The sequence below is a fragment of the Parasteatoda tepidariorum genome, chromosome 1 (genome assembly GCF_043381705.1).
Source record: "Parasteatoda tepidariorum isolate YZ-2023 chromosome 1, CAS_Ptep_4.0, whole genome shotgun sequence".
NCBI classification, from domain to species: domain Eukaryota; kingdom Metazoa; phylum Arthropoda; class Arachnida; order Araneae; family Theridiidae; genus Parasteatoda; species Parasteatoda tepidariorum.
This window is the reverse complement of record NC_092204.1, coordinates 54811638-54826470: the sequence shown is the minus strand read 5'-3', so window position 1 is coordinate 54826470 and position 14833 is coordinate 54811638. Positions and strand designations below refer to the sequence as shown.

The 14833-nt window shown below is 29.6% G+C and overlaps 1 protein-coding gene across 3 annotated transcripts in view; it reads left to right on the top strand.

The window, feature by feature from the left end:
- The window catches only part of LOC107446770 (Cadherin 86C), a 70621-nt gene extending 56733 nt beyond the window's left edge, over positions 1-13888 (top strand). For 2 of the 3 annotated variants that reach the window (XM_043045406.2, XM_071180490.1), the window contains exons 16-26: positions 458-697; positions 795-874; positions 2040-2111; positions 3141-3215; positions 3313-3352; positions 4865-4989; positions 5940-6041; positions 7376-7548; positions 9149-9397; positions 11170-11404; positions 12324-13888. In XM_043045406.2, the coding sequence (XP_042901340.1) occupies positions 458-697; positions 795-874; positions 2040-2111; positions 3141-3215; positions 3313-3352; positions 4865-4989; positions 5940-6041; positions 7376-7548; positions 9149-9397; positions 11170-11404; positions 12324-13611 (2679 nt within the window). In that variant the 3' untranslated portion in view covers positions 13612-13888. The remainder of the gene's footprint in view (positions 1-457; positions 698-794; positions 875-2039; positions 2112-3140; positions 3216-3312; positions 3353-4864; positions 4990-5939; positions 6042-7375; positions 7549-9148; positions 9398-11169; positions 11405-12323) is intronic. The other variant, XM_071180482.1, reaches the window with a different exon arrangement.
- Positions 13889-14833: the final 945 nt, after the last annotated feature.

Sequence of the window (14833 nt, the reverse complement as noted above, 5' to 3'; positions counted from 1 at the left end):
GTTGTGCCGCTATTGCAGACCAAGAGCGATATAAAGTCCTCTGGGGGTGAGCCGAGTTTAAACAGTGCTGCTAGAATGGCCTGGTAGTTGAAAAAGTGTTCTGGCTTTAATATGATTTGGGAGCAATGTCTTCATACGGTGTATATCCAGTGGTCATGTCTAGAGATATCTTCATGCCTTTGAGGTGTTGTGTTCAGAGTTTAGCTATTATAGATGAGATGTTTTTAACACAGTTAGGGCCAGAAATGGATGGATTTTTTAAAAGAATCCTTGAAACGTTTGCGCTAGGTAACCACATTTGCGTTTGCAGAGGTGAAGATGGGGGATTGATCCAAGTCAGGGGCTTTCTTAGCAAGGACGTTTGCGTACAATTTTTGTAACAATCCAGATTAATAGACTCTTTTTATTTTAATCAGATTGTAAGCAAGTACATAACAATTAAGTTTATACTCCATAGGCCTATGATGCTGATGGTCCAGGTCCAAACAGTGAGATCACGTATGAAATTGTGAATGGTAACTATCAGGAAAAGTTTTTGGTGGACCCTAATACTGGAGAATTGAGCCTGAAAGCCCCACTTGTACCGAATCCGGAAGCACAAGATCATGGACTGCCTGTCATCACATTGACAGTGAGAGCTCACGATCAGGGAGTGCCTGTTCGGTTTGCTACTGTCCAAGTTCAAGTTCACAATCAAGTAAGAGTTTGGTCAATGTTACAAATTTCATTTATTGAATATTTAAAAGCGTTATTGCTTTTTCAATGAAATAATGTTTTTTTAAATATCTTTTCAGGAATATTTGAATCGCTCTATATCTTTCATAATACCTATTTCGCCGAAAAAAGCATCAGATAGAAAACAGGAACTTGAAAGGTAAAACTATTGAAAATGGCTTTAAATTAATCAAAAAGTTACTACTCAATGAGTCCGGATGCATTTTTAAACATGAAATTTTTTCTTAGATTGATCCCCGATCTTTTAATTCCGTTAAAAGTAGGAGCTCAAAAAGAAAAATTTACTAATTAAATCCGTGCGTGTTTTTTTTAGTAGTATTATAATATTAAAAATATTGCATTATATATAATAATATTGTACACATAAAAATATTGTATACTGTTCTTTAACAAAAGGTCACATCTTATTAGCCTAAATCTTATAAGCGTGAAAGTTCTATCATTTTTACAACTAATAATTATAGAAAGTTGAATTTTTTTTCTCCATGACTAAATAAAATTGAAAGATATTTTATTTATAAAGTCTACAATGAACTTTATTTATAATGTCGCAGTGCCTTACTATATTTTTAATGAAGTCGCCTCAGTTATAAAGTCAATTATTGTAATATGAGATCACTTTTTCAGTTCCCATGCTATATTCTATTGCCGAAGATATGATCCAAACTGGTAGAAGCGTTTGCGAACTGATGCCCACCCAAAATCGCCTTCAGTTTCGAAAATAATTGAAAATAACTTATTTAAGTGGCATAATAGCTCCATCCCTTCAACTTGTATCAAATTTGTATCTAAATTGAACTGCCTATATATCAGTTACGCAATTTGATGCAACGTAGGTGGACAAATAATTCCTTACATGTTGTGGTTTAATATTTAATTATTCAACCACATTAATTAAATACATTCTGTGAAATTTTTAAGCAAATGTGATTAAAAATTAAAGGTAATATTATGTCTAAGTGTTGGGAAAATGCTATAAAAAAGTTGGAAAGTTATATATAATAGGTATAAAAAAACACATAATCATTTGTTAAAACTAAATTAGGTTGTTGCTTAATAATTAAACACCAATCAAATGCGTTAACACAAGATTAAAAGTCATTAATTGGCAGCTTTCATTTCAATATTTTATAATAAATTAATTTATTTATAAATATTTCACTCTACGCACTGTATGTATTAATTAATTTTTTCACTGAACTCCATTTTAATATCCATCAATATCGGAATAATTAGATTATTTTGAACACTAATTTAAGAAAAAATAATGGCTTGATTTTAAAATGTTACATTTTATATTTCAGAGGGTTTTCAGCTTTAACTGGAGCTCATGTAAATGTTCATTCCTTTGGTTTCCATAACTCCAGTACTGAAAAGTAAGTTAACTAGTTTTAAATCAGATTATTTTGAACTAAAATTATAAAAAATATGTTTAAAACGTATTTAAAAATTTGAATATTTTTGCATAATCAAACTATTAACAAATTATAGAATAAAAGTATCATCAATAATAAAACGAGGTGATTAAATTAAGAAACGTAAAGTACACCAACATTATTGAAATGGAATTAATGAGCTAAATGATGTAAGTAATTAGTTGTAGAATTTTGAAATGTTTTGAATATGGCTTAAATACTTTACAATGATAACAAACGCATTGAAAACTTAGAGAAATGTTAACCATTACTTAGAAAAAGGTATTTTCCCCAATTTTTCAGTAGTTTTACTTAAGTATTAAGTTATTTTAATCTCCAAATTTTTTCTCCTTTTTTTAAAATTTTTCCTCCCTACATTTTTAGGGCTTTGTAACACTTTTTGAATTAGTCTCTGCAGAGTAGCTACACTGCATCGGAAGGAGTTAAATAGACAAAACAATAAATTCTTTTTTTATGAACAAGAAACATGCTTAGCTACTTTATTTTATGTATTTTCATTGATAATGCGTAGTTTACGTCGATTAATTGTTTTTGCAATGTATACATGTATTTACAAGTAAGTAGTGAAACACTGATACGTTTTTTCCCCAAACATTTATCAAACGGTATATATTGTATTTTCGATAACATATAAAAAATTAAATAAACTTATTCTTAAGACTGATGAAACAAGTTAACATGTTTTTTTTTAAAAAATTGTTTTATTAATTAATGTGTTAATATCAAATGCAATAGAATAATTTCTTATTTTTTTATAGATCAAAAAATTATATTTTTCTTCAAATAGAATAAAATTAAAATCTACAATATACATAACATCTATACACAAGAGCGTTTATGAAGACTTACAACTATGTATAGAAATTTATATAAAATATGTTAATACATAAATTTAGAAAATATATATGTTTAGTCTTATGTGTTTGTGTCGTTTAAGGTGTTTTACGTGTCTTTTTTTTTCCTCATTAGATCCGTTGTCAGATGTTGGGTTTCCTATCCATTATCTTCGACCGTAGATTTGAGCAACATGGATGTTATAATTGGGTAATTAATTTGACATTTTAAAGCAAATTTTAATGCATGTAAATGAAGAAGAATTTAGAACAATTTAATTAACTGAAAATCAAATTTTTTTTTACAGAAATCTTTTTGGACGAGATTATTATGTGACCAATCAAAAGGTACTTTTTTACAATACGAAATATTTAAACATATGGAGACAGAATTTATGCATATTTATATTGATTTCACTTGTATTTAAGAGTACTTTACCAAAAAGTCATTAAAAGTTACTGTAAAATTTAATAAAATTAATGAAATAGTTATATTGTTTCCTAAATTAAACTTTGACTGTCTAATTTGTCAGCTACAAGTGCCGTAATTTTTGTTTTGCCTAAAATATTTTATTATATGGCAGGATTTAAAAAGATGTTTAGAAAGTGGAGAAATTCATTTTAACGATAATAGTTTAACAATTGAAAAATTTTCACTTTTAAATGCATTTTTTAAAATTTGACTAAAACCATGATTCTTAATATTTCTGTCCGATAACTACTTAAAAAATGAAATATTCTTGTTGAGGTCTCATATATAATTGCAAAAATAAAAAAGTTTGTAAAAATTACCGATATTGAAAACTATCTCTGTTAAAAAAAACCCTTTTGGCCAGGATAGCCAGGTATTGGACCCATGTCCAAGAGGTCATGAATTCAATCCCCATCGGCCGATGACTTCCAGTGTAGTAAATGGTGACTGGTGCATATTAAATCCGTCTGGTTACAAAGTCCTCCATGCTCCCATGAGAAATCATTATTCTGGGGTTACTGAATTAGAGATTGATCTTTCTCTTCAGGTCAAAATATGAACTGTGGTTGAATGAATGGGTTTGCCCTATAAACGGGCAGTGACGTGTGCGTAACTGAATTCATATTCCTGGTCATAGATGGCGCCACCGAGAAACACGAAACGCACCTTCAGCTTTAAATTCGCTTGGTTTCACCTATCAGGCTTGTTGGTATAGGCAAGTCGCTTTAGAAACAACAACAACAGCTACAACTTTACACGCCCTGTTTCTCAAGCTTTCTTTAATTTTTATTCATCATAATATAAATTAATGAATTAGTTATATATTAATATTAATGATTAATAAAATATAATTGAAAGATTTTCTTCTTGTTCTTACAGAATAAATTTATTTATAAATAATAACATTCTTCAGAGAATGTTCAGACATAAGTTTACAAACCCATATATTGGACTCATATACTCGTTGTTTGTTTTATAACACTGCAAAAAATTCCTGATAAATTGCAATAAAAAGTGCTGGCACCCTGAGTGTCGGTGTTGGTAATTTTTACTGTAAAGTCCATTTGTTACAGTAAAATATTTCGTAAAAAATTGGTATACCCTTAACTTTTACAGTAATAGTTACAGTAAAATTACTATAATTAAATAAATATTAATGTAAAAATTACAGTTGAAAAGTTTTCGACAAAAAAGGAGTTCACGGATGCTGCACTCAGGGTGGTAATACATTTTACTATAATTTGATCCGGAATTATTTACAGTGGACTAGAATACTGAATTATTGGACTAGAAAACTTGAGTTTGCTTGAATTTTTGTGATTAAATATTTGTTGTCTTATAGATTAATTGCTTACTTTTAAAACTAACTTTAATTTTTCTTTTTGCAGGTGGAAGCAATTAATCGCAGTAGCTTTGATGTAGTGTTTTGGCTACTCATCGCTTTGGTTATTCTCATGATTTTAGCCATCTTAGCTCTATGCTTATATTGTTGCTGCGTCCGATCAACAGATGTGTAAGTAATTAATAAGTATTCTTATGAAAAACAATATCTTCAATGAAATAATCTATTGTTGGACGCATATATAACTTTAAAACTGCAACGCAAATTGGAACTAAAAACTGAAGCTAAACTTGATATTAGGCTGTGTTTATTGTTGAAGAGATTTATATCAGTTAAACACATATTTAAATCCCTTTTTCCATTATTTTTTTTTGTCATTCCATTAGAATTTATTTCTCTAATTGTTATAATTTTGATTATTTTAGTTATTTTAATCACATATAAGGGACATTAGTGGAATTTTTATAATAAAAAAAGAGATTTTCAGAATTTGCAATAGAAAAGGAACAATCGGTATCAAAGCTTAAACACATTTTCTTAGATGGTATAAAGTGGCTAAATACATTTGGCTGGATAATTCTTCCAGTTGAGAATATTGACGCATGCATGATGAGAATATTAGCGCATGCATGCATTTAAGAATGCATGAGCTCAAGTTGATAGATTAGCTATATATGTATACATTTATGAAAATTGACTTTTTAATTTACAAAAGCATTTAATAGTTTTAAAAATGTAATGTGTAAAAGTTTTAAAATAAGTAGTATGAAGGAAACCTTTCACATTTTATATTTTGTGTAGATAATTTTTAAATATAATAATTGATAAGCTTGATAACTTAACGACCTTCATTTTCAGATCAAAATTGCATTTGTATAAAGTAAATTTTTCAGAAAATATAAAAATACACAAGTGTGAGCTATTTTATGAAATATTACTTTGCATAATTTTATTTCCACGTATATATTAACTTATAATTTTATTGCTTTCTTTAATTAATTTTATCATATTTAGTATTTTTTACTTTATTACTTTTAGTAATTTTTTATTATTTCAATTTATTTATTTAACCATAAATTTATAAGTTTTGCGTATTAAAATAAGTAAACTTTAACTTTTAGGCGAGATATCATAGAAATGAAGAATAAAGTTTCTCCCGAAGAAAACTTAATTCACTATAAAGAAGATGGAACTGTTCTTATAAACAATGACTCCAGGCGAAGGTACGTTGCAACTCTGTGATATTTTACAATTTTATTATTAGTAATTGCATTCTTTTGTATTAACTTGATGGTGTATCATAAAAATGTCTTTATGGAATCTAACACTGTTTAATGTTCTGCAATTAAAAGTAAGTTTACATGTTATAGTCATTCCCATATTCTGAGTTATCTAGTAAAAAATTTCGTAGAAGGCTACTTAGAGTTCATCTCAATGTATCTATTTGGTCATTTTTCTAACACATTTTTTAATCATAACATTTTTGAATAAAATGGTGTAATGATGTATATAATTATAAAAGTTTCTACCGTGTATTTTTAGACGAGAATAATTTAATTAAAATCTTTACCTTGTGCGAAACTTTTGTTGTTTAATATTTTGCAGTCACTGTTAATTACCTAAATTATCTTCGTCTTTAATTTCCTTGATGCTAGGAAGATAGAAAAAGAGTAGTAAAATGTCTACTTTTTCGCATGTAAGCACTATATGTATACATTTTATGGCTTAACTAATGTTTTAAAAATGTTGATTATAATAATCTCATTATGTTAAAGATAAATTAATAACTTAATGCAAGATGTTTTTTTTCATGCAGCAAAACTGCAAAAAGATCAGGGAAATATTTTTTTATTTAATATTTATAATATTAAATAAAAAACGCTAGCTAATATTAATAATATTAACTAGCGTTCGGAATCTTTTGGTAAACCCGAGGAAAACATTTAGTTTCCCTGTGCATTTTCTGTAGAGTTTGTTCCTTTTATTCTTAATCGAGCCAGCACATACATGTTATATTTGATTTCAAAATATTTATCTTGCTTTTCAATCATAAATGTAACTTTTTTCCAATAAAATACGAATCTTTGCACACAGTTCAGTAGAATGTTCTTTTCTTTTTTTCATATTTCGAGCAATGTTGGAATAAATTCTACAAAAACAAATTGCAGTGTTAAATTAACTGCATGCATATAAAATTGCGATTAAAATTCAGCAATTAAAAATGCAAAACCTATACTTATTAGTTAAAATTTTATTTTAACTAAAACTGATATGAAAATTGTGTTTGCTTTAAAGTGACTTTAAAAGCGCTGGCTTGTTTATAAGCAAACTAAGCAAGTTTAGAAATGGATCTATGCATTATTTTATTACATTTCAAATCCACTACCTACATTATTGAAATTTACCAGAGTTTTTTTCTTATCATATTTTAGTTTAATAATAATGTATGGAGTTTACTAATGCAAGTTAGAAACCATGGGTATCGCTGCTGGTTTGTTTTTGTAAAATAATAATTTTGTCAGCATAAATTTCTAACTGTTTGAACTAACTATTTCAGACCAGAAAGTAGAACAAGATCATCTTGGGTAGAAAATCAATCGAATCAAGTGGTAACTGTGACAAAAGAGCATCTGAAAACTAATGAGGAGAGAGTATCGCCAAATCATAGAGTTCAACAAGCAACAGTCCATCTCAATGATCCTGTGACCACAACATACGCACAAAATCCAGGTATTTTTTTAAAACTTTCTTTAAGTCTTATTTCACTGTAAAATATTAATTTGATAGGTAATGTGTTTACTATTCCCTAAATTTCATTTTGTATCATTAAAAATTTTTTGCGATAAAACGTAAAAAGGATATTTGAATAATTCAACCAGAAGTTAGTGTTTACAAATTGTAAGTATTGATTAGCCTATCGTACCTATCGTACTAACCTATCTTAATACTAAGTTTAATTTAAACTGATCGTCTAGTTCTAAAGTTATCACCGAAATATAGAGATCCTCTTAATTTTGAACTCCAGTGTATTTCGTACACGCATTATGTTTGATATTTATTGCAGTTGATTCACCCGTAATTAAAAAATAAATAGTTCAAAATACATGTTTCTTTTATAGATTTTATCTTTACAAAATTGTAACACGATACGAAGAAAACTATAATGTGATTCTTGATAGCACATAGTGCATAATATTTACATCTATGATTAAACAGAGATTTGTCTAATATATTAAATAACAGTTACATGAACGATTTTATGTAACTTAGTTCCCTTGAATTGACTTTTTTTTAAAATAACACTAGATTAACATAGCAAATAAAATCATTATATCTATCAATAAAATAATAACTGTAAAAATAATTCATATTGCTAAACAAGCGTAATTTTAACTATTTTTCATTTTGAAAAGTGTAATTATATGCATCAAATATTGGTAAAGTTGACTGCAAGTCAGTTTAGTTCTACTAACCTTTTCATTAAAAATAGGAAAAAATAAGACATTGATAAATAAACATACCTTATTCTTTAAAAAAATATTTGCATAAGATCCTTATCAGTGATCCTTATCAAACAAACTTAAGAACTTCGATCAAAATTCTTCTCATTTGAAATTAGAGTGCTATTGTAATGTTTTTTAAAAGCATACTTCCTATAAAATGTTAATCTTCGATACGTTTGTTCATGACAAATTCCTTATTATATTGATAGATTCCATTTTTTTTCTAACTAGGTGAAATATTACTCACATTAATATTATTTTATTGTCCTTTCAGAGTGCAAACGTTCTTTTCCCATTAAACATAAAATCGTTTGCTTTGTTCAAAAAATATTTACAAATTTCGATTTTTAGAATCACCTAAAATGTCCTCAATACGGTTCTCTGTATTGCATTTATAACGTAAGATTTTTTTCATCTTGAAACTTTTTTGATGTATTCGAATATTTCAGAGAAATAATATTTTCACTTTGAGGGATTCTAGACATGAAAATTTTATAAAGTTTTCGAATTGTTATATTAATAAGCTCGGATATTAATCGCTTTCATGTAATTTTATTCTTATTTTATAAAAAGTGCAAACGTTCTGGTAATACTTTTATATACAATTGTTTTCTTTGTTCAAAATTCTTTTCCGAAAATTTCAGTTTATTAAATAGTTTGGAATTTTCACTGTATGGTTCCCTGCATTATCATTTCACGCAATTGTTTTTATTTTGTGAAACTCATTTCAAGCATTCGAATGTTGCAGAATGATGATATTTTGATTTAAATTATTTACTTCATGTGTAAATTCTTCTGTGACAGATAATTTTTCAATTTTAATTTAGAAGAATTACCGATTCGAGGTGCATATTATCCTGATGGCGGGATTCCAGTCGTAGCTGGAGGTCGAATGGAGCGAGCTTATCGTCGTGGCAGACCCTTGAGCCCGAGTACTGAAATGTTAGTACAAGACATGTCAGGAGACTCCGATGCAAGAAGGCTGGGGAATTATGTTGTTGTAAGAAAAGTAGTTAGGCCAAGAGTTCGAGTAGATGCAGCTGATGATGGAACTGCAGGAGATGATGGTGAAAATGGTAAATTTTTTTAATCGAATATTCTAAATTTTTTTTGAAGAATAAAAGAATAAACAAACAAAATAGATTTAAAGGCTTAGAAAAGTAGTCAGACAACTGTGACTCGTCAGCTCCATGCAATATTTTTGAAATTAGAGATCAGACTGTATTTGGATTAAGTGCAGGAAAGCGAGATTTTAAAATAGAGTTCATCGACTCTTCTGTCCTAAAAATATTTCAATTTAGTAATTATTGATAAAATGTTTGATAAATAGTTCTTTTAGCAATAACTTTTCAAGTTCCAATGTCGACTTACGTTTTTCTTCTTCTTCTTTCAAATCCCCATTTCTAGCCTAGCTAGACAAGGTCCATGAGTTTGTTCACCTCCAAAAAGTATAAAACAAGTAAGGGTCTTCCTATAAGGTCTTGTTTTAAAGACCGAGGCAGTCCAGTAGATGTTCAGGGGATGCCTGGGCCGAAGAGCACTTGGTACAGAGGGCAAAACACTTTTCTCCTCCTGAGTATCTCAGTGATTTCAGGTGTCCACAGCGGAGACGTGTGATGGCGGTTTGAGACTGACTGTCTTTATCAGCAGTCAAACAGCTACCCGGTCTGGTACCCTGGTACCAATTGTGACTGGGTGGAGTGAGCCATGCTGATTTATTTTTCCCTTTAGCAATGGAGAAAGGCTCTGAGGAGGTAAGAGACACTGAGGGCGCATTGACCTCAGCTGCACCTGCCTTGGCAAGACTATCTGCCATTTCATTGTCTGATATATCTACGAGTGAGGGTATCCATTGTACGTGAATTCGACAATATTTGGAGAGGTGTAAAAGTTTATAAAGGATGTTCGTACTAGTATTGTCCCTCACTCTGTGCCAGCTAGCCAAGTGCTGAACAAACTAAGCTGAATACGTCACTCAAAATCCCTGCATGAATAGGTCACTTACGTTTTTAAATCATACTATTAATAGTTTAACACGTTTCATAAAATTAATATACAAAGTTTTAATGTATCACCAGGTAAGCTGAATTTTTAACATTTGTGCTATTTTTTTTTCTATCATAAGTTCTTAAGTTAACGCTAAATTATGTATAGTAACTGCATTAATATGAGAACTTTCTCAAATTGAAAGAAAAAAATTATGGCTGTGATTAGAAGGTACAATGTTGAAACAATATTTTCTTAAAATATTCCTTCTATGTTTGAAATTAATCTGTTTATTATCTACATTTTGCTTTTATTTACACAATCAAATGATAAAACACAGTGAGAACAAGTTTTTGAAAAGTCAAATAAGCTTAAGAAGCACTTTAAGTGTTTTGGAAACAAGTAATCGAGAAAATACATAAGTACATTTACTATCTTCAGAAGGATGAAGTGCTATCTTCAGAAAGATGTAAGAAATTTACTATCATTTGGAAAAAAGTAGATTCTACAGTGAATTTCAAGCGTTTGAGTTTCAGAAATGAACTATTTGAAAAGATCATGATAGATACTTATTGAATTTGCTAAACTATCATAAATGATTTGAGAAACAACGCTTACAAATTATAGAACGGAATTAATTATTTCATCTTTTTACTTTTCAAAGTTAAGGTAACAAATGCATTTAAAGCGATCTTTAAAAAAAGAATTATTAGTACTCTCTTATAAATTTATTGCTAAAAATTGTTTTTATTAACCAAAACCCACGTAATAAAAAGCATTATTGCTTAATGACACTGTAATTACAAACCAAATTTCAGTAGCATAATTTAAAAATTAGTTAGAAAATATTCAATACTTTTAGGGCCTAGAAGAACAGAAATATTATACATTCGAAGTCCCATGCGAGATGAGGAAGATGAAAGACATTACATTCGAGAAGGAGAACTATTAAGGAGTGTGAGTGAGACAGCTCTGAATACAGATGACCCCCACCTGAGGGTACCAAGGTCATATAGGACAAGAAATGTAGCTGTACCCATGCAAAGGATGCAGGCACATCCTGAACCGGCATCTAGAGAGCAATTGAAATTTTCAAGGTTTGTTTACATTTCTAAATATTTGAATCATGTAAAACAACATTGAAAATAAGAACAAAATTTGAGATTCAAAATACATTTCTCTCATGTAACGATTGCTGGTAGTTCTATTTTAATAGTTTGGTTTAATTTAACAAATTCTAACAGCTCCAGGCATCTGGTGATTGATTTCATTCATTAAAGACAAACCTTTAATATTTAAAATAAAATAAAGTTATTTTTTTAATTGGGCTCACAACTTATTTGATTCTAAGACCACTTGTGCAACAGAATAACCAATAAAACATCGCATGATGCACATCAGCAGCTGGCGGGGTGCAAATAAAAATACAAAAATGCATGTATAATTTTGTAATCGTTTTACTGTAATCTTTCATATTACGAAAAATGGAGTATATTAAGGAAATTTTCAATTGTTTTATCTAATTTCAATTCCATTATTCCAAATACTATTCATAATGTAAAATTTTTATTTATTTATTTATTTATTTTATTTATTTATTATTATTATTTTTTTATCAATTTAACGAATTATATGGTATTCAGGGTACTAAATTCGGCAATACATGATCGATTAGGATAATAAACATTGTTTTATGTTTCCAACAGAAAGAAGGGCGATACCACTGTGGTGGCAAAATTAAAAATTGTAATTTAACGCAGGTTTATTTTTGTGAATATGAATAAAATAAAATATACATTTGCTGCTGCAATTTTTCTAGCACAGATACATCTTTACGAAATGCTTATTTTGATGAATATATTCACCCATCTTTAGCAGATAAAACGGGTTGAATCTGAATCACTCTAAAGCTTCTAAATTCATAACAAATCTAGCTGGATCCTTCTAAAAAGGATTAAATATAATTTCTTGATCAGTTTTCTAATATTAAAAGAAATATTACTATTTTAATTTCAGATATCATCGAACGGAGGGAGACGTAATAATATCAACCGATGATCCAGCTGATCTTGATCGTCCTTATGTAGGACCAGAATCTTCATGGGTTCCTTTTAATCAACCTCAACTTGATAATTACGGTCGTCCACTTCGTCAGCATCCAGCTCGGTGGGAAGGTCCAGAGTATAGAACTCAGAGGATGCCACCTGATGATTACAGAAACTTTCAACATCCAGATGCCTCTCAGACATTTCAGCCACCACAAACATACGATACTAATCAACGTTACCCACAAGGTCACATTCGAGAAACTCAACACCAACCGGTGTATAGAGATCAATATCCTGAACATGATCCTTCTAATAGAAGATTTGCCCCTCCTCATCCCCATTTCCATCAACAACATGATCAATCTGTTTCGAGACCACATCATCCCCCATCTCCACCCCACATGGAACATAGTAGAACCACAGAATATGTGTCTCAGCAAACGGAATGGCCCAAGGAACAATTGACTCATCAACAGAGCGTGGACTCACAAGATGATATCGAGGACGATTCGAGAACTGTCATAATGGCAAACTCGACAATGAACCAACCGTTGCATACTCAAAGTGAAGCACAAGAACAGTATCAGCAGCAAAGTGAACAATTTGTTGATTCTTACGATCATCAGCAAGATACCCATGAGCAACATACTGTAACTTTTCAAAATGATCAAGAACACGTTTCTCACGAAGATAATTATCATGAAAGTCCACCTGCTCCCGAAGATCACAGAGAAGAAGAACAAGATGCTGCAGAGCACAGAGAAGATCCGCAGCAGTCTGAAGATCAATATCAGAGAAGGCAATCTTTACATCCTTCAACCGAGCAATCTGATGATCATTATCAGAGGAGGCAATCCCTTCATCCTTCAACCCAACAATCTGAAGATCATTATCAGAGGAGACAATCTTTGCAACCTTCTACGCATCGACTATCTACTGATGACTCTGGGGCTCCAAGTAGCAGAGATAAACTAGAGTTAGAAGACACAGACATAATGGAAAGCAGAGAAACTCAACCTGAGTCAGACAGACTTGGTGCAAGGACGACAGAAGACGATGTATCAAGAATCGGAGACAATAACCTCCACACAGATGGAGAGGATGAAGATTCTGATTCTGGTATCGGAAAAGATGGCACTGCTCTGCGACTGAAAAAGTCCAACTTAATGGAGAAAAAATCGCTCTTTACTATAGCATATGATGGAATGCAAACTAGAGGCCTTAAATCAGCAGGGGAAAGAGATGATTCACCGTAAAACATAAACTTCTACTTTTTGCGATGACTTAAATTTATAAATACTTGAAAAATAATTTTATTTTTACTTTCGTCTTGATGCCGCACTTTCAAAGTATCTTCGTTAACAACCAATTGAGTTTGAAACTGTTTTGGTTTTCGTTTGTAAACATCAAATCTTTCTTTTTAAGTTCTGATTACATTGCCATATTAAGGAGCATTCGAGAACAAAATTATCAAGCTTCCAGTAAGGAAAACTACATTATTAATTAAAAGTATAGATTTGAATTGAACTATAAAGCAACATTACCTTTCAATATACAGTTAAAACTAGCATTGAACTTTCCTCACGATATTCTAGTCATACTCACGTGTTTATTAAGAAAGAAAAATCTGTGCGAAGATTTTGCATCATTAAGCGAAAATGTTCTGTGACACTTTATATAAAGAAATCATACCGACTTTTGACATAAGTTGTTGCAACTCCTACACTGCCGTCCATGACATTTTTAAGATACATTTATAAAAATTGGCTTGAATCTATGGAAACTTTTAAAAAAGAATATTTAGACTTGAATCTTCTACCGGTTTTTAGATTTGAAATTTTTGGATTTAGCTTTACTTATAAAATTTTTTATAAGAGTAATCTAAAAATATATTTTAATAATTATAAGTAAGTATTTAATTTGTTATCTCATATGAAACTGAAAAGTGTACAATTAAAATAATTTAAAATTGCTTGTATTTTAAATCTAGAGCTGGTATTTGTTACACAGATTTTGGATATTAATAGAAAATCACTCCTTTTACATAGCTTATGATTATAAAGGTTTGTTTTATAATTTTTTTAAATTATCATTTTACTTTCCTTAGTTAAGTAAAAAAATAGATAACTCCTTTATTATTAACATTTCATGCATATTATCAATATCATTTTAATTATAAAATCTTACTTTACTTGACACCTTTTACTGCTTATAGTTTATTTATTTGTTAATTTTTTGTGTGGTTGAGTACTTATGTGATATAAGTTTGTTTAATAAAACTTAATAAGAATTTTAGACATTTATTTCTTATCGAAACACAATTCAATTCAAAAGTGATGTTTAGTAAGATTTTTGTATGTGCAAAATTTGTTAATTAAAGAAATATATTTGGGGAAATAATTTTATTTAATTAGGATTAATGAAGTTCTTTATTTATTTTATTATTTCTTTCTTGATATTTTTTAATTAATTTTTTAG